General features: G+C 42.4%; 1 protein-coding gene across 2 annotated transcripts in view; it reads left to right on the top strand.

Annotated features, from left to right (window-relative positions):
• Positions 1 to 19,073, top strand: part of LOC124281794 — a 31,310-nt gene extending 12,237 nt beyond the window's left edge. The window contains exons 9-23 of one of the 2 annotated variants that reach the window (XM_046717783.1): positions 1,081 to 1,281; positions 2,084 to 2,305; positions 5,975 to 6,040; positions 7,140 to 7,261; positions 8,337 to 8,427; positions 8,890 to 9,084; positions 11,525 to 11,755; positions 11,893 to 11,949; positions 12,884 to 13,005; positions 13,597 to 13,711; positions 14,125 to 14,252; positions 14,684 to 14,762; positions 15,963 to 16,163; positions 17,277 to 17,522; positions 18,802 to 19,073. In XM_046717783.1, the coding sequence (XP_046573739.1) occupies positions 1,081 to 1,281; positions 2,084 to 2,305; positions 5,975 to 6,040; positions 7,140 to 7,261; positions 8,337 to 8,427; positions 8,890 to 9,084; positions 11,525 to 11,755; positions 11,893 to 11,949; positions 12,884 to 13,005; positions 13,597 to 13,711; positions 14,125 to 14,252; positions 14,684 to 14,762; positions 15,963 to 16,163; positions 17,277 to 17,522; positions 18,802 to 18,881 (2,156 nt within the window). In that variant the 3' untranslated portion in view covers positions 18,882 to 19,073. The remainder of the gene's footprint in view (positions 1 to 1,080; positions 1,282 to 2,083; positions 2,306 to 5,974; positions 6,041 to 7,139; positions 7,262 to 8,336; positions 8,428 to 8,889; positions 9,085 to 11,524; positions 11,756 to 11,892; positions 11,950 to 12,883; positions 13,006 to 13,596; positions 13,712 to 14,124; positions 14,253 to 14,683; positions 14,763 to 15,962; positions 16,164 to 17,276; positions 17,523 to 18,801) is intronic. The other variant, XM_046717784.1, reaches the window with a different exon arrangement.
• Positions 19,074 to 19,765: the final 692 nt, after the last annotated feature.

Raw genomic sequence — 19,765 nt, 5'->3', positions numbered from 1 at the left:
ACAAATTGTGTGAAAGGAGGGTGCTACCGATAGAACAGAACATACTTACCCCTTTCACGGACACCTGGTGTCAGCACTGATTTTCAGGGACCCATTTATAAACGTTTTCTCACTCGTCCGACCTTCACGCTAATTGGAATCGGTTTCCAAGACACCTGTTTTTCTCTTGCTTTGGCGTTTCATATTTACCATATTTCCCATGTCTGTATGACTTTGGTTACTTCCAAGGAACTATTAGTTAGTGGTGCTCAGCATATTGTTTTTGAAGAAACAGGATGTGTATACTGTTCCCCCACAGATGCAAGTAATAATAACATTCATTTCTCGCGAAGTGAGAGTGAGTGACTTTGAATAGTGTTACGCCGCTTTTAGCAATATTCCAGCAATATCACGGCGGGGGACACCAGAAATGGGCTTCACACATTATACCCATTTTGGGAATCGAACCCGGGTCTTCGGCGTGACGAGCGAACCACTAGGCTACCCCACCGCCTCTCAATAAGGAGATACGACACATATACATATTGGAAAATAACTATTTATTCATGGCCATATGTTACTTTGAACATCCGGGTTACAAATGGTTTTCAGCAACCAATGCTTTTTGTATGATAATGCTAAGGGCGTGGGGTGGTCATATTTGATGACTCTGTTGATGCATGTCATCGTATCCCAATTGCCGATGCTCATGGTGTCAATCACTGGATTGTATTGTCCATAGTCAAGGGTTTAGACTGCCATCTTATAGTTGGAATATTGATGAATGCTGCTTCGTAAAAGAAACATACCATTTCTGTCTGTACCTTATCTTTCTCATAAGATCCCGTGAAGGTCCGGGTTAGAATACTGATCTTCAGTAACCCATGCTTGTCGTAATAGGCGACTAACAGGATCGAGTGGTCAAGTTCGCTGACTTGGTTGACATAATGTCATCGGCTCCAAATTGCGCAGATCGATGCTCATGCTCTTGATCACTGGATTGTCTGGTCCAGACACGATTATTTACAGACTGCCGCCATATATCTGGAATATTGCTAAATGCTGCGTAAAACTAAACTCACTCATTCACTTTCTCATCAGAACCAACGACTGTCAATGCCAATGGCTGCCGGGTGTATTTCTCGGAAAGTGTCGTTGAAGCCGTGGTTGAAGGCAGGTGTATCTTCGGCATCAACACCAACATGAGACCAGAGGCTGCTCGAGCTCTGTGCGAGGACAAGGGACTGAGACTTGCCTGGGTGGAAACACGGAGAACCCAGAGAAAAATAACAGCTGCAACAAGTAATGAAAAGATCATGTTAGATTTTTAAGATCATGTCTTATTAGGCAACAATTCGATGTCTGTTCTCAACATACTCGCAAACATCCGGCTTAGAATTGGTCTTCAGTAACCCATGCTTGTCGTAAGAGGCAACTAACGGGATCGGGTGGTCAGGCTCGCTGACTTGGTTGACATGTCATCGTATCCTTATTGCGTAGAACGATACTCATGATGTTAAACACTGGATTGTCTGGTCCAGGCTGGATTGTTACAGACCTGTTAGAGCTGGAATATTGCTGAGTGCGGCATTAAACAACCAACCAACCAACTGATTCGACTGGAGGGGTAGCTCAGTGGTTACAGCGTTCGCTGTCATGGGTTCGATTCTCCACATGGGTACAATTTATAAATACTATCTTGGGTATTCATGGCTGTGGTTTTGCTGTAATAATTTTAAAAGCGGTGTAAAACGATAATACCCACATGTTTCCGATGGTTAGGCAGCTCTCAAAGGGTCAACTGAAGTTAAGTACATATTTCAGTTATATCCTTACACACCAAGGCCCGTGAAGATCCTGGTTAGAATTTGTTTTCAGCAACCCATGCTTCTCGTAAGAGGCGACTAACGGGATCGGGTGGTCAGGCTCGCTGACTTGGGTGCATGTCATCGTATCTCAATGGCGCAGATCGATGCTCATGCTGTTGATCACTGGATTGTCTGGTCCATATTCGATTATTTACAGACCGCCGCCATATAGATAGAAAATATCTCGCGCGTTTAATCACACCCGAACACTTACTCTCTCACTTATACTTCTGCAGATTTTAGAGAGTACTGGATTGGCCTAAAACTGAAAAGAAGAAGGTGGGTGTGGATTTCACCGAACGACGACAACAACGCTGACGCCTCTAGTGACGTTGTGGGACGTTGGGATGGGGAGAGCAACAATACGTACGCTTTTGTACAACGGTCAAATCTCAAGAGTATTTCGAACCCGAAAACCTCGAAAAGGGTCGTATGTCAAGAACAAGGGGAGACTATTGGTAAATGTCTGATTGAATGGAATGTTACCCTAATGTCAAAAATATAGGATCTGTTAGTGGCGGATTGTCGTTTAAGGTAGGTGACCGAATCTGGGGGCCCTTTCACAAAGCGAGCGTACCTCTATGACCACCTCCAATACTGAAACAGACTTACGACGGTCGTAGCGCTGCGAAATTTTTGTAAAACCCTAGTGTTCAACTGGGGGCCCTGGCACAATGCGACCTTACCGCAATGCCCACCGTAACTCCAATACTAAAACAGACTTACGACGGTCGTAGCACTGCGTTATTTTTGTAATACCCTAGTGTTAAACTGGGGGCCCTGGCACAATGCGACCTTACCGCAATGCCCACCGTAACTCCAATACTAAAACAGACTTACGACGATCGTAGCATTGCGATCTCTTTGTAAAACGGGTCCCTAGTGCAAACCTGGGGGCCCTGGCACAATGCGACCGTACCGCTATGACCACCGTAACTCCAATACTGAAACAGACTTACGACGGTCGTAGCGCTGCGATATTTTTGTAAAACCCTGGTGTTAAACTGGGGGCCCTGGCACAATGCGACCTTACCGCAATGCCCACCGTAACTCCAATACTAAAACAGACTTACGACGGTCGTAGCGCTGCGATCTTTTCGTAATACGGGTACCTTGTGTTGCAGTAAATATCCATCTCTGACAGAGTCCGTTAGTCTTGGTTTACAATTATGATATCAATATGTTGTTAATCAAAATATCCTCCCAATGATTATAATGTTGTATCATACAAATGGCTTCAGTCGACATATGTATTATGTTTGAGATGTATACTCTCCCAAACAAGAAACGCATCATGAAAATAGCAATTTCATGAAGCAATGAATTAAAACATGATTCATTTTACAAAAGGTTTTGCTCTGTTTATGAGTCCTATGGTGTTTATTTTTTGAAACATCACAACAAAACGCACCATCCGTAAAATACCCGTATTTAACAGCATGATTTTCAATTTCGGCGTGTAGTGTCACAGAATACACAATTCACATGCAATGCACGTGAAAGTTGGGGATAAGATAGTCTCAATGATGGGTATAAAAGGTTGATCGCTGTCTGTCGATTATTCACTGTATTTATAATATTGTTGACGAACGCAAAATGCCACGTCTAAGTGAAGCCAACCGTCATATCGCCATTGGTTTGCTTGAAGCTGGCCAGTCTCAACGTGCAGTTGCCCGACGCATGAATGTTCACCAAAGCACCATTTCACGGCTCTGGGAGAGATATCGCCGGCAGATGCGGTAGCAGATGCCCCTCGTAGTGGGCGACCTCGAGCGACCACTGCGGCGCAGGATCGCTACATCCGGGTACATCATCTGCGTCATCGAACAGCTACGGCGACCAGTACCGCTCGGCAAATACCCGGATTGAGGAGGCTTTCTGCACAGATCGTCAGGAACAGGTTGAGAGAGGCTGGTTTACGTGCCAGAAGACCTTATTTTGGCCCTGTGCTTCGACAACAACATCGTCGACATTGAGTTGAATGGTGCACCAACGTTCAGGCCTGGAACCTACCGAATTGGCGTAGAATCTGGTTCAGTGATGAATCACTGTTGCTATTGGAACGTCGCGATGGAAAAATGCGGGTTTACAGACGTCGACGTAAACGTTTCGCCAACGCTTGTGTTCCCCAGGTGGACAGATTCGGCCGGGGCGGTGTTATGATGTGGGGAACGATCACCTGCCGTAGGAGAAGTGATCTGGTGATGATCCAGGGCAATCTGACAGCTCAACGGTACTGTGACGAAATCCTACGCCCACACCTCCTTCCAATCATTGATCGCCAGAGGGAGTTGTTTCAACAGGACAATGCCAGGCCCCACACAGCACGTCACACTAGAGACTTCCTCCAGAACCACAACATCAATGTGCTCCCCTGGCCCTCAAGATCACCGGACTTAAACCCGATCGAACATCAGTGGGATGCCCTGGACAGACGGGTGCGACGCCGTAACCCTCAACCCCAGACACTTCAGCAACTCGCACAGGCACTACAGGCAGAGTGGGCTGCGATTGGGCAACACGAGACTTATTCGTTCGATGCCGAGGCGATGCCGTGCAGTTCTGGATGCCCACAGTGGTCACACGAGGTATTGATTTCAGCGCCACCACACGTCTCCATGTGACACTCAAACTGACTTTCCTCGAGTTGGTGCCAAAGTCTGCATTCCCAGTGTGCAGTTTCGCTATATTTCATTGACTCATAAAGCCTTCAAGATGTTTCAAAATAAATATAAAAATACAGTTGAAATTCCAATATGCGTTTCTTTTTTGGGAGAGTATATGTTTCAGTGAGAGAACGTAACCAAAACATATTTTCAGAAGTGCTGTCAAATCTACATGAACCTCTCACTGATGACTGTGTTAGCTTGAATTATTAAGACAGGAAAAAGGATGTCCTTATATTATACACTCCTAAAAAAGAGGAAGTCTCTAGTGTGACGTGCTGTGTGGGGCCTGGCATTGTCCTGTTGAAACAACTCCCTCTGGCGAACAATGATTGGAAGGAGGTGTGGGCGTAGGATTTCGTTACAGTACCGTTGATCTGTCAGGTTGCCCTGGATCATCACCAAATCACTTCTCCTACGGCAGGTGATCGTTCCCCACATCATAACACTGGCCCGGTCGAATCTGTCCACCTGGGGAACGCAAGCATTGGCGAAACGTTCACGTCGACGTCTGTAAACCCGCATTCTTCCATCGCGACGTTCCAATAGAAATCGTGATGCATCACTGAACCAGATTCTACGCCAATTCGGTAGGTTCCAGGCCTGAACGTTGGTGCACCATTCAACTCAATGTCGACAATGTTGTTGTCGAAGCACAGGGCCAAAATAAGGTCTTCTGGCACGTAAACCAGCCTCTCTCTACCTGTTCCTGACGATCTGTGCAGAAAGCCTCCTCAATCCGGGTATTTGTCGAACGGTACTGGTCGCCGTAGCTGTTCGATGACGCAGATGATGTACCCGGATGTAGCGATCCTGCGCCGCAGTGGTCGCTCGAGGTCGCCCACTACGAGGGGCATCTGCTACCGCATTCTGCCGGCGATATCTCTCCCAGAGCCGTGAAATGGTGCTTTGGTGAACATTCACCCGTCGGGCAACTGCACGTTGAGACTGGCCAGCTTCAAGCAAACCAGTCACGATATGGCTGAAATATTGCCGATGTGACTTAAAATCTTAACTTGGCTTCACTTAGACGTGGCATTTTGCGTTCGTCAACAATATTATAAATACAGTGAATAATCGACAGACAGCGATCAACCTTTTATACCCATCATTGAGACTATCTTATCCCCAACTTTCACGTGCATTGCATGTGAATTGTGTATTCTGTGACACTACACGCCGAAATTGAAAATCATGCTGTTAAATACGGGTATTTTACGGTTGGTGCGTTTTGTTGTGATGTTTCAAAAAATAAACACCATAGGATTCATAAACAGAGCAAAACCTTTTGTAAAATGAATCATGTTTTAATTCATTGCTTCATGAAATTGCTATTTTCATGATGCGTTTCTTGTTTGGGAGAGTATATTAGACATTTCCAGTTGTAAACGTCTGTCGGGTATTGGTGATATAGACACTTATTTTGATATTTCAACAATCATAAACCTTTCTTTATCACAGCTGGTCCAACTATTGGTACGTGCATGTGCATCACCGAAGCCCTTGCCCCAGCCTTCTCTTTCTCGGGTAGGTATAATCCATCGTACATCCTTTCTCCATCTGCACCAAAACTGCTGGAGATAGATACATATCGAGTTATCCGTACTTCGAGACAAACAGAGTAATATATATGTTAGCCTACACTGCTGATAGGCATAAACCGGTCCATTAAGTACCATGTTCTTGAAACATATGTCAGGATAGTCAAATTCGAGTTAATAAGATTTCACTGTACTATAAATCAGTTACTCTAAGTCAAATATCTCACATGGTTATCGTGTTCGTCAACACATCTTGCACAGGTAAATGCATATAAACCAAATGATCCAAAGTAGACATAGAATCATAAACTTTCCATAGATTTTCACCGAGAGTCAAATTCAGTTAAGGTCACAGTTATTGACTCTTCGGCTGCTCTTTCAAATGTTTGAAATGTTCATGCATTATTATTTCGCCGACTGATGGAATGGTAAATGATACGTAACGTACCTGTATTTACTGATTATATAGTCAGGGTAAAATTCGGAATCACACGTGTTCAGAATAGAATAGAATTTGCGAGATATTAATGATATTGATGACTTCCATGGTAAATGACGTGATGGAGTGATGACGTCTAACAAAATCTTTGGTTATCTGACATTCAACGACTCTGTCAGATGTCCCTGTAACACTGTCAGACTATCTATCACCTTTAGCTCAATAGTTGTGACACCTTGTATTGAATATGCCCGTCTTGTATATAGTATGTGTTAGCTATATAACAGTGTGCGAAATAACCACTTGCCCGCTAGCCCGTGGCTAGTAGAAATTCAGTCGGGTCAGTAAATCTCCACAGTCACTGGCCCGACTGTCTGGTGAATTTTCAAGGGGTCATTTTGTAAATATATCACTCTCTCCGACTTGTTAAGTTATAAAACACTTTACTTTGTCTACATTCAAATTTCCGGCTGGTGAATTATTGTGTGGGCTATTAACTTTCAGGCATAGCTAGCCCGACTGTCTATCAAAATTTGGAAACTATTCCGTACACTGGCTATATAGTGTAATCCTAGCTTATAACCACAAAGATTCAGGATGATTGATCGAGGACAAGCCAAAGGGAAATTATTTAATTGTTTAACAGGTATCTCTCAGACTTTGTTAAGTGGAGCATGTTACCCCAGCGCTGGGAGCGGCAAGACGGGCGATTTCTTCGGTCAAACTGCTTCAACTGAGTTTTACGAGCTTGTGAGACCAGGTCTTGGCGTAAGTTCATAGCTTTCAAAACCACACGAATGATATGTAAACGAATTAGTACAAATTCCAGAACAATCCGTGGGGATTTCCGGTAAGAATAAATACATTCTTGTCGTAAGAGGCGACTTAATAAAATACAGTGGTCAAGCTGTGCATGATCGAACTGTCATCATACTGCTGTCGTATGGATCGATCTTTATGATGGCAGTCACTGGATTGTCTAGTCCAGATTCGACATTTGGTAGCACAAAGTTGGAATATGGTGTTAACCAACAAGCAACCATTTATTTAACCTACCTACTCATTAGGGCTGGGTATACCTATCTACTCATTAGGGCTGGGTATTGCAGAGAATTTTCATATTGCAATATATTGCGATGCGAAAGCATATATTGCGATATGTATTGCAATATATTGCAAGAAGTTCTTTTTTAGCAAAAAACTACTTATAATCGAGTTAATGTTTGATTTATAAAGCACAAACACAACAAAATCACCATGCTTGATTAAGCTTTAATAAAAGCTTTTAATCATGACAAAATAAAAATGTAAATAATATTTGACACAAATAAAAAAAAGAAAGGAACAATTTATAAATTTATAATTTCCGAGTGTTACGAAGTCTTTTCCAATGCATGTCAAAATACCGGTTTTCAATCAGCGTATCGCAATACGTATCGTTTTCATGTCTGAACCGGTATATACTGGTAAACCGGTTATATTGCGCAGCCCTACTACTCATGGTAGTCTGGACCAGACCATGTTATTCGGTGTTTTTTCTAAAAACTATGATTGGCATTATGCTTGTATGGACAGTTACTAAATGTGGGAATGTTGTAATGAAGAACTGAGAAGTCAATCCTCAAATTTCTCATAATATTGAGAGAGAAAACAAACAAACAAGAAAACGGCTATCTCGAGATGGTCTTTATTCTACATCTCTTTCTGGGAATAGTCAGGCATGTATTTATGGACATGTGCCAGTGGAATTAATGTCGTGAACAAATACGGTTGGGGGCGGTCTAAATAAATCATTAAACCAAGAGTTATCTGAGTCCTTCATCTCCTTTGTGACTTGTTTCAGTCTGTTTGGGTGCTTAGCGACAAGCTCAACCAGAGCTCTCCCGAGAGATGCGACACAAACATCTTGTGCACAGACGAAACGGTAATTAAAGGTAAGTGGAGCAGAACGTTCTCATACAGTGAAACCTAGAACTCCTTCCCGGGGTTAATAGCTTCTGTGGTGTAGTAGATAGAGCGTCTGTCTGGAGACAGGAGTTCAATCCCCGGCCAGGTTAAACCAAAAGGCGTTAAAAGATGGTTATTGTTGTTTCCTTGCCTTGTGGTCAAGGGAAGGGATCAAACAGGACAGTTCGGCTTGGAGTCAGTATGATTTCTCTGGGCGTGGTATCCATTTTAAACTGTTGCATAGTATCTCACTGGACTACAGCTAGAAAGCTTGAATGACTGCAGACTTGTACACACGCACGCACGCACCCGTGAACTTGACGTTCAATCCAATTTCACCTCACTCACCAGCCTTATATGGGAACGCCAATTTGTTCAGGAATTAATTATCACTTTTGAAATATCTCCACCTGAAAGGTCTTTACTCCATATTTATTTTCCCTCACCAGACAGCGACAAATGTTCCACGGATCTTGTCGGCTACAGCCACGGTCAGAGAAAGGCTCAGTTCGGGAGCACGTGCGTCTACGGCCTCGACCACACACTGCAGTACAGCGATGCCAGGGCGTATTGCGAGGATAACGGGCTGCGGCTCGTACAACTACAGGATCCGCAGAAGCAGAAGAAAGTTTTTCAAGCCACAAGTCAGTGTCCTTTCTGCTTTACTGTATTGAAAAGCAGTATAAATCACTAATAGTATTAATTTAGTCATCGATTTTCAATACCATGTCCAGTGTTGTAGTTAACATCAGTCTGTTTAAATTATAATTAGGGGGCGTGTTTGGCGAGCTGTCTAAGGCTAGTGATCAGATTCTGGAGTAAGCTTATTAATTATAACATCACTGGTAAATGTTTCAGAATTATACAGTCAATGTATAAAGGTATAAAATCGTGTGTCTCAACCAAATGTCACTCATCTGAATATTTTTATTGCCTTAAAGGTGTTAGACAAGGTGAGAATATGTCGCCTCTACTCTTTGCGTTATTCCTTAATGATCTTGAACAATATTTTAATGCTTTCTCATGTAAAGGTGTTGTTTTGAACGACGATGTGTTATGTATATATTTGAAATTATTTGCACTGCTATATGCAGACGATACTGTTGTCTTAGCAACATTTAAATGTAACCTACAGAGACAACTTGGTATATTCAGCAAATATTGTGAAACATGGAAGTTAAAGATTAATATAGACAAATGTAATGATATTTAATGTCACAAAGAGAGAATATTCTTATAGATTTGCAATATCAAATACATATTTACAAAATGTTGAAGAATCCGAATATCTGGGTAATTTTTTAGCAGGAAATGTACTTTCACGTCCCCTAGGAAAGCACTTTGTGACAAGAGTTTAAAAGCTATGAACTACGTTTTATCTAAAGCCAGACATTTCAATCTATCTATTACTTGCCAGTTAAAACTTCTTGATCTACTTGTCGTTCCAATTTTGACTTATGGGTGTGAAATATGGGGGTTTGAAAACTTAAGTATTACGGAAAATATCCATTTAACATATTTAAGGAAATTACTTAGGGTAAAGAAAAGTACACCATTATATATGATTTATGCAGAGACAGGACGAAGACCACTCTCTATTGTTATTTATACTAAAATGGTATGCTACTGGGCGAGATTAATCACAGGAAAATACTCAAAGCTGGCAAACATGCTACTACATATTTTATCATATAATACATTTAATAACAAATGGCTATCATGCATCAGAGACATAATAATAAAGACGGGAAATAATGATGTATGGATTAACCATGCATTAGTCAATAGGGATTGGATTAAATGTCAAGTCAAGAATAGCCTTATAGATCTTTTCATACAAAAATGGCATTCAGATATTGAAGCATCATCAAAGGGTAGATTTTATAAGATTGTAAAAAAACCCACTGATATTGATTTTTATTTACATCACCTACCTAAAAAATATATCTTCAATTTGTTACATTTTAAACTGTCAAATCATCGTCTTCCTGTTGAAACTGGAAGATGGTTCAATATCGATTGATATTATCGTTGGTAAATGACCAGATGGTGGCCACATGAATACGTGCAAACACCTAGTTGCGGGTACAGCAACTTGCAGCAAAACTTGGACAAAGTACTGTGACTATATGTCCCAGTCCACCCAGCTGTGAATGGGTACCTCGTAAGGATGGGAAAGCCGCAATAATTTGGTGTGCCTAGTGGCTGCAAGAGTTGTATGATCCCCAGGGAGTTGAGATTGATAATACGGTGTGCCGTTGAGATTGACATCCAATGAGGGGAAAAAATCTAGCGCCTTGCGTGGATTTGTGCACTATATAAATACATTATGGTATAATAATCATTATGTAAATAGTCCTTGACATATAACCAATCACTGGAGCGAGGATTTCGGTGGTGGTGTTTGGGGTGTGTGTGTGTTTTGAGTCCCATCCGGGACACCACAGCCGGGGTCTAGAGCGGTCTAGGCGTCTGACTTTGTGTGCTGGCGATTGGGTGCCTGACTCTGAGGGTGTGGGTTCGAATCCCGGATGGGACTCAACCCCCCCAAAAGTACTAGAATCTGTACTTTATAGACAAAGTGTAGCATATGTTACATTTTACCCGTTTCTAAAATGGCATTGTGTACTTCAGGGTTCGTTACAGATTTCAGAACCATAAACGAGCGCGAAGGTTTCACCAAATCAGTAGTAAGCTATTAGTATTAAGCTGACATGAAATAGTGCAGTACAAAGTTGTTGGTGATGGGTAGCCTAGTGGTTAAAGCGTTCGCTTGTTTCACTCATTATTGTGGTTGGCTGGTGTTTAACACCGCACTCAGCAATAATCAAGCTATATTGCAGCTGTAAATAATCGAGTCTAGACCAGACTATCCAGTGATCAATAGCATGAGCATCGATTTACGCAACTGGGATACCTGACCATCCGATCCCGTTAGTCGCCTTTTACGACAAGCATGGGTTACTGAAGACCAATTCTAACCCGGATCTTCACGGGTCTCATTATTGTGTGTTCAAAGGGTTCAAAGCATGGCATCATCCTTTTTACCACTTAGGATGCTTAAAGCTTACATCTTCCCTGTAGACTGGATGCAGCACTGGATGCACCTGGAGAAGATATCTGGGACCTGGCGCTGGGGAGGTGCAGGTGGGGAGGCTATGACGAACGCTCGATGGGAACACGGTCCGGATGCAGATACCTACGACAGGGCATTCACCATGACAACGCTCAACCAGAACAAGTTCCTATGGAAAGGAGGAAACGACAATTGGTATTATCGTCCAGTATGTGAAGGTCAAGCTTCAGGATGCTCAGGTAAGTAGCGGCAACAACCCTTTCCGTCTCCTATTCGTTTGTGAATAAATTATCTCAGGTCGATACATATTTATTTGTGGACGTACTATTCAGTGATTCACATGCCTATGCTCAGTTTCATTTTTTTCTTTGTGCAGTGCGAGGAAAATGCATGTGTGTGAACAGCGCTACGGCTCTTGCTTTTGCTCTGCCAGGTAAAAACGTCTTAGACTACACATTGTGAAGACATGAAACTCGTATGAAGTGCATCATTATTGTGAGCAGTATTTGCCCTGAACACTGAAGAGCTGCAGGCCCTAAGGACCCTGAACCATGTAACGTTGAGGGCCCTGATCAGAATATGTAGGCCCTATATTTTAACTACAATGTAAGTAATTCCCAGCAAACAAACAAATGTGAAAACTGACAAGAAATTAAGAGTTTCATTTAGAAATTTAAACTACAAATTACTGAATGATGTATTCTAAAAAATAATACTCTTAGTTATTGGGGATGGAAAAGCTGTCGGCCATAAGGACCTGCAGAAAAAAAACTGTGGGTCCGAGTGGTTTTCAGCAGGCTTCGGGCCTAAGGACCGACGTTAATTTTGAACGCTGATTTTGGATCACTAAGCGCAATCTCTCAACTCTCCACCATGCTCTCCCAACGTCTTAAATACTCATTGTATTCTTATTATAAACTGAGATGTCGTAGCACTTGAAATACACATAACTAAGTCTTATCAGAGTCCCGATACACAAAGCCTTCGTAACGTTACGACCTGTCGTAACTCTACAGTTTACTATAGGCTTACGAATGTCATGTATTCTTATTGTAAACGTGTATGTCGTAGCTCTTGAAATACACATAACTAAGTCTTATCAGGGTCCCGATCCACAAAGCATTCGTAACGTTACGACCCGTCGTAACTAACTCTACAGTTTACCATAGGCTTATGAACATCATAGCGCTACGAACGCTTCGTGGATCAGGACCCAGAAGCAGTTTGAAATGATCAACAAAACTGTATCGTAATTTGGAATCCATTCTGTTGTGTTTATTCACAAACAAACCTAAAATGCCGACGTGTCTTATGCCAATGATATTCATGTCAATGTGTCATTATGGATGCATCTTTAATTCCTTCAGTGGCCCCGCAAGTGTTGAGCAGGTCTGATTGCTTCATAGCGACTGGGGACGTGAACAACGGGACCACTTTTTCGAGAGACGCAGACTTGAGGTTTTTTGAACTGACAAAGGCCAATGGCGATGTACGTGAGACAAACTATTTAGTACTTGGTTAGAGTTGCATTTTGGTTTTTGAAAACATATGATGCCTATTATTTAATTGTAAGAAGATATATTCCCTCTTTTCGTCACATTTCTCATTCTCTCTCTTTCTGGGTAGCGTTCGCTCGTCACACCGAAGACCCGGGTTCGATTCCCCACATGGGTACAATGTGTACTCTCTCTCTCTCTCTCTCTCTCTCTCTCTCTCTCTCTCATCTATTACCTTCTCTATCTTTCCCTCCTCACCCTTTTGTTCCTCAGAACAGAACTTAACTTTTATTACGCCCAGGCCGGGAAACTCGGCATAAGAGGTACAGTTGAGAATACACTATATTTCTCCATTTACAACATCTTGTACCCTCTTTCATTATCCTCCTTGGTCCTCTCTCTTCCACAACCTTCTTCTCTTCCATACTCCTCTCTACCGCACCCTTTTCTCCCTGCTCCTCCTTCCTCCCCCCACACTTTTTCTCTCTCTCTCTCCCTCCCTCCCCTCTCTCGATCTCCGTCTCTCTCTTATTAAGTACATACACACTCTAAACCTATAATCATGCCTTACATTCTTATTTCAGACTGCGTGGGTACTGAACAGTGACGTCGATCAAAGCCCACATTCTAAATGTGGCCGTTTTGAAAAGGGCGATTGTCTCTGTACAACGGGCGTAGCCACTGGCGTCGCTGTTTATGGTAATGTTTTCTCAAGTACATAGCTTTCAATCTCAACTTACTCAACTCAAGGGTCAAGTCCACGTGACTATACCCTCCACTAATACCCTTTCTGTTCATGCACGACGTTTAGATTTTACATGCAGATATTCCCCTTTGTGATTTGTTACAAACTCTCAACACCTTATATGATCATAAAATGAGGCCGCGAGTCTTCTCGGGCGCCACAATTCGCTGTACAGAGTTGTGTCCCTTGGCACTTCAGAAATCTATGATCGGGAGTTCTAAACCCGTTTTCGCCCCGAGGTTTGTCTGCACCATATCGCTGCTGAGTTTCGCCAAAATGGTAAGCGCATGATTGGATTATGCATATAATCGTTTGTCCAGTTAAATATACTACCGATAAACCATGATGCTCTAATGACTGCTTGCAGGAAGCCATGTCACCGTGTCGTCGTATGCCGGGGACACGTGTTACCGGGCCACAGGGGAAGAGGTCGCCGGCGATGGTTATGGCTTCACAGATAAACATTTCGTTGCCTTGGAGATGGACACTCACAAGGTTGGCATGTAAACACAAGCAGAGATTTTGTCAAATCTGTTTATGTTTTTGTTGTTTAACCCCACACTCAGCAATGTTCCAGCTGTACAAAAGACAATCCAGTGATTGGCATAATGAACATCGATCGACGCAATTGGCATAAAGTGACATTCAATGAACCAAGTCACTGAGAATGTGCAGAAAATCAATATATAAATAATAAAACTGAATTTGTTTTATTTTTTTAAAATTATGAAACAAAAAATAATAATAAAAAATAAATACATAAAAAATAAACAAAAAATAAAAAGTTTAAAAAACAAAACATATTTTCCAAACTGTTGCAGGTAAACATAGAGAATTCATTGTTCGTATGATGTACAATATTATATGTAAATCTTTGCATGTTTGTTTATCTGAGGCAATTACTACTTTCTTCTTAATTTTTTTAGATATTGTTCATGGAAAAGTCGGACTTGGCGGAGAAGTCGTTGGCCAAATGCCAGTGTCCTGACCAGACAGTGTACAAAGGTATCTTCCTGAAACATATTATGACTTGATCTGATTAAACTTTCAAATGGCCTTGACACTGTACATAATGAAGACATCATTTGTACACGTCTGTACTTCGCTCGATTGAACGTAACCTTTTATATTGACTGACGGTATGTTTGGAAAGGTATTACATGCAGATACTGCTTCTGGCATGCCTAGGGGCGGTGGGGTAGCCTAGTGGTTAAAGCGTTGGCTCGTCACGCCGAAGATCCGGGTTCGAATCCCCACATGGGTACAATGTGTGAAGCCCATTTCTGGTGTTCCCCGCCGTGACGTTGCTGGAATATTGCTAAAAGCGGCGTAAAACCAATACAGTGCCTATACAATCAAAAGACATGTTCTTTCTCATTACGTCAAAGAACTGCCGGAACATCCTTGCCGCTAGTCTGCCATACAGACCCAACATATCCAAGAAAGCCCATGAAAATCTAGATTTCCACAAAGTCTTAGGGCTCCCTTTTATTATTTGTTGTAATGTTTTTACATTCTTCTTATTAATGTTTAATTATGTCACAAAGTTAGAGATTAGTTCCAAAAGAACGCTGAATTTCGGTGTCATATCATTCATGCCCAAATTTCGTCCAGAATGCCAGTGGTCAATTCTGACTCGATCATCGAATGATGGATATTTGAGCCATGAAAACTAGTACCCACGTGAACTGGCGTAGTTTGATGCAAATTACCCCAGCGAGTAGTGTCTTACCCATGAGGTACTGCCGAGAGCATTTCCCTTTCTGTAATACTTCTACTTTAGCAGTCATAAACATTATTAGGATGTGAATGGAATGAAGTGTCACACACTGAAGTTATTAGCACATAATTGTCACCGTATCAGAGAAAATAGGGAATATGTGGAGGTGTGCTTCGACAGCAGCACATGCCTAGGTTGAGTGAGTGAATGAGTGAGTTAAGTTTTACGCGGCACTCAACAATATTCAAGCTATATGGCGGCGGTCTGTAAAATATCGGGTCTTGACCAGACAATCAAGTGATCAACAGCATGAGTTAGGCGCCTCTTTTGACAAGCATGGGTTACTGAAGATCAATTCTAACCCGGACCTTCACGGGTCAATACTTGAGATATCCGAATAATTGGAGTGTATGAAAGTGTTACTGCGGGTTAACCATGATAATTTCGACTTAGGCGATAACACAAGTCCATACTATGATCCACAGACAGTGCACGATGTACCCGTGTGTTCCAACAAAGTCTACCGTCGGCGATGTTCCTGACTGCAAAGATAGGTGGCCGATGTGTGTATGGTGTCGAGAGTATGAAGAACTATACGGAAGCCAAGATCTTCTGTGAAGTCAACAGTCTACGTCTTGTCAGGGTGAAGGATGACTCGTTCGCCAGCCAAGTCCACGACGGAATAGGTAAACTCTGTAATATTGATTATAGATAATTTTGTGTCCATTTATATAGCGTTAAACTCCACACCAGGTATGCTCATAGCGCTAACAATCAAAGCACAGCACATTATATTGTCCCCGATAACCCAAGCTGCCTGTGAGGTGCTAGAAGGTTATAGTCACATGACTTATCCCACCGGGTACCCATTTTCTGCTGGGTGAATAGGGGCAATTTTGAACAAACTCACTTACCTAAGGTGAGATCACATGTGCTTCGTTGTGGGGCAGGGCAGAATTTTCAGAAACTCTCAGGAGTCAAGCTGCCAAACACCTTCACCCATCCAAGGTTTACTTTGCTTAACTTCAATTGATTTGTGACCTGAGCTCTATGCACAAGACCACACACCACCATTACCATTAATATTCACTTGCACCATTAAAGAACCCATTCGTTTCTCAGAACTTGTTTAAAAGAGAATGTGTCAGCAGTGTTCTATGTATTTCTCTGTAGTATGTTTGTGACAGGAAAAACAGTGACTGAACGTATGAACATAATCCAATACCAGCAATATCACGGCGTGACGAGCCAACGCTTTAACCACTAGACTAACCCACCGCCCAAACACCATCAAGACATGACAATAATGTATTGTCCCTGCCTCAGGAATGCCATTCTTTTCTTAGAAACCAACCAACGGAGAAATTAATATTTTTCTCTAAATATCCTTACATCAGGTGTTTTGAACAACAGACTTTTGTCTCTGGTACAAAATCACTATCTCAGTCCTTTATGGTCATTCAACCAGTTTTACAAATATCAGTGTACTCTAACTTGAAATTTTACATTAGCGACACTACGAAATAAATCCTTGGAAATAACGCTTCTTTCCAGCTTGTAAAGAAGCAATGCACCATGAAAATGGTCATCAAATCCGGTTATAATCTAGGTATGGAATATTGGAACGACTATCGTAGGTATTACATCGTAGAGCTCCGATCCACAGAGCGTTCGTAGCACTACGTCATTCGCAAGAATGTGGTAAAATATAGTCACGACAACTCATAACGCAACGAACGCTAAGTGGGTCGGGACTCTGGTCGGAGCAAATGAACTCTTTCGTGTATGTTGATATACAGGATTTGAAGAATATTGGGTCGGCTTGGAGAAGATCGATGGCACGTGGACATGGGTGGCCCAAAGTACCAGTGATAACCAAAATGCAGAGGGTGAAATAGCAGGGCGCTGGCAAACACCCAGCATGGCCGCCGACTTTGACCGGGCGACGATTAGCGTCAGTAATGGTGGAGCAATGTTCAGGCTGAAAGGAATCGCCGCAAGTAGGAAAAGCAGGGTGATATGTGAAGAAGTCATACCGTGTTCAGGTGAGACTGTCGCTACAGATGTTTTGTTTGATTGTTTTGTTTGTTGTTTAACGCCGCGCTCAACAGCATTTATGCTATATGGCGGCTGTCTGTAAATAATCCGGTAACTGACATCACGAACATCGATCTACGCAACTGGGATACGATGACATGATTCAGACAAGTCAGCGAGCTGACCATCCGATCCCGTTATTTGCCTCTTACGACAAGCATGGCTGCTGAAGACCAATTCTAACCCGGATCTTCACGGGTCTCTACAGATGTACAGTGGCTGAAACAATCTGACAGTGTTAGTGGATTGTTGTCATTTGGGCAGGTGGTGTGGATGATGGGTGCTTGTTGGTGGAACAAGTGGGTAGTCAAAGGGATCAGATATTCTGTCGGTGAGGTAAGAAAGGTGTAGCAGGATATTGTTGTGAAATACACAATGCCATTACTAAGAAAGTGTAATCCCAAATATAACATATGTTACGTCAGGATATTGTTGGGTATTGGGCTATTGACTGCTGAGTGGTAAGGACACGTGGTTGTTGGCTGGATGTAACATGTGGTGGTTTGTTTCGTTGGCTGTTGGCTGGATGTGGCGTGGGGTGGTTGGATGGATGTGTTGTGTTGTGGCTGTTGGTTGGAGGTGGTGGTGTTGGTTGTTTGGCGGATGTGGCGTTTGGTGGTTGGTTGGATGTAGCATGTGGTAGTGGGTGTTGGTGGTTGGAAGTGGCGTGTGGTGGTTGTTGAATGGATGAGACATGTTGGTTGGTTGGAGGTTGTTGATGGGTGGATGTCCCGTGTCGAGTATACAAGACAGATGCTGATTTTTTGTGAGAGGGCATTTACGGTTTCGGGGGATTAGTGCAGGTGGTCGTTTCCTGGAGTGAGCAAAGGAATGATAGGCAGGGTAAGTTATGTTGATTGGGCAAATGGGACTTTTTATGGATGGGGTAGGTTATTTGTTGGGTGGATGGACAGAACAGGTAGATAGTTTGCGTTTAGCACCATACGCCCATGCATGATCCAGTTAATACTGAAAAAGCTTAATAGACACGTTGTAAAACATCCTCTCCCAACAGTGAGTGAGTGATTGATTATGGTTTTAGCCTCTTTTAGCAATATTCCAGCCATATCACGGCGGGGGACACTAGATATGGGCTTCACACGTTGTGCCCATGTGGGGACTCGAACGCTGTAACCACTAGGTTACCCCTCCGCACATCTCTCCCAACAGAGTAACAGATTAACAAGTAGGATGCTCAGAGGATTACAGATTATTTGTGTCATGCAGGTGCCAGTTCTGCGACACAATTCCTGGCAGTGCACTTCCTGTGTGTCCTTGTCTCCTACCTTGTCCTGAAGAAGATGTGACGTCTCCAGCCATAACCAGCCTGTCCTTTGGAAAACCAGATGTGGTTTCAGCTGCCTTTTACACTGAAGATCTGTCAATTTTCTTTCAATTTCATCATTCTAGAAACTTTTGCAGGTGTTAAAAATATTTTAAAATGATGTGATTTCTTTAAGTGAATAAAACCATCTGTCATCCCCAAAAGGCACCTTCTCCACTTTGGTTGATCCATTATAAGCGTTTCTGATGTAGTGACATACTGAGACGATAAAATACACATTTGCCTTTTAGAAAGTGGCCAAATGCAATACTTATATTTGGCATAATACTGTCTTAGTATTACACTGTCTAGTACAATTTCTGGTACTTTATAGGATAGCCCCGTCCGAGATATAAAATCACAATCTCAAATCACATTTCAGCTCTTTCTCTGTGACCCAAAAGAAAACATGAACACAAGATCACATGATAATCAAGGTCTTCCAGTCTCTGGGTATTGCTTGATGGCTTCCTTGAAGTGTGTATTTACCTCCTTCTCTGAGGGCTAAAAGAAAACATGAACACAACATCACATGATAATCAAGGTCTTCCAGTCTCTGGATATTGCTTGATGGCTTCCTTGAAGTGTGTATTTACCTCCTTCTCTGTGACCCAAAAGAAAACATGAACACAACATCCCATGATACTCAAGGTCTTCCAGTCTCTGGATATTGCTTGATGGCTTCCTTGAAGTGAGTATTAACCTCCTTCTCTGAGGGCCAAAAGAGAACATGAACACAACATCACATGATACTCAAGGTCTTCCAGTCTCTGGGTATTGCTTGATGGCTTCCTTGAAGTGTGTATTAACCTCCTTCTCTGAGGGCTAAAAGAAAACATGAACACAACATCACATGATAATCAAGGT

Source organism: Haliotis rubra, unplaced genomic scaffold (assembly GCF_003918875.1).
Source record: "Haliotis rubra isolate DU_JTF1 unplaced genomic scaffold, ASM391887v1 Scf29, whole genome shotgun sequence".
Taxonomy (NCBI): Eukaryota; Metazoa; Mollusca; class Gastropoda; order Lepetellida; family Haliotidae; genus Haliotis; species Haliotis rubra.
This window is presented reverse-complemented; position numbering and strand designations above follow the sequence as displayed.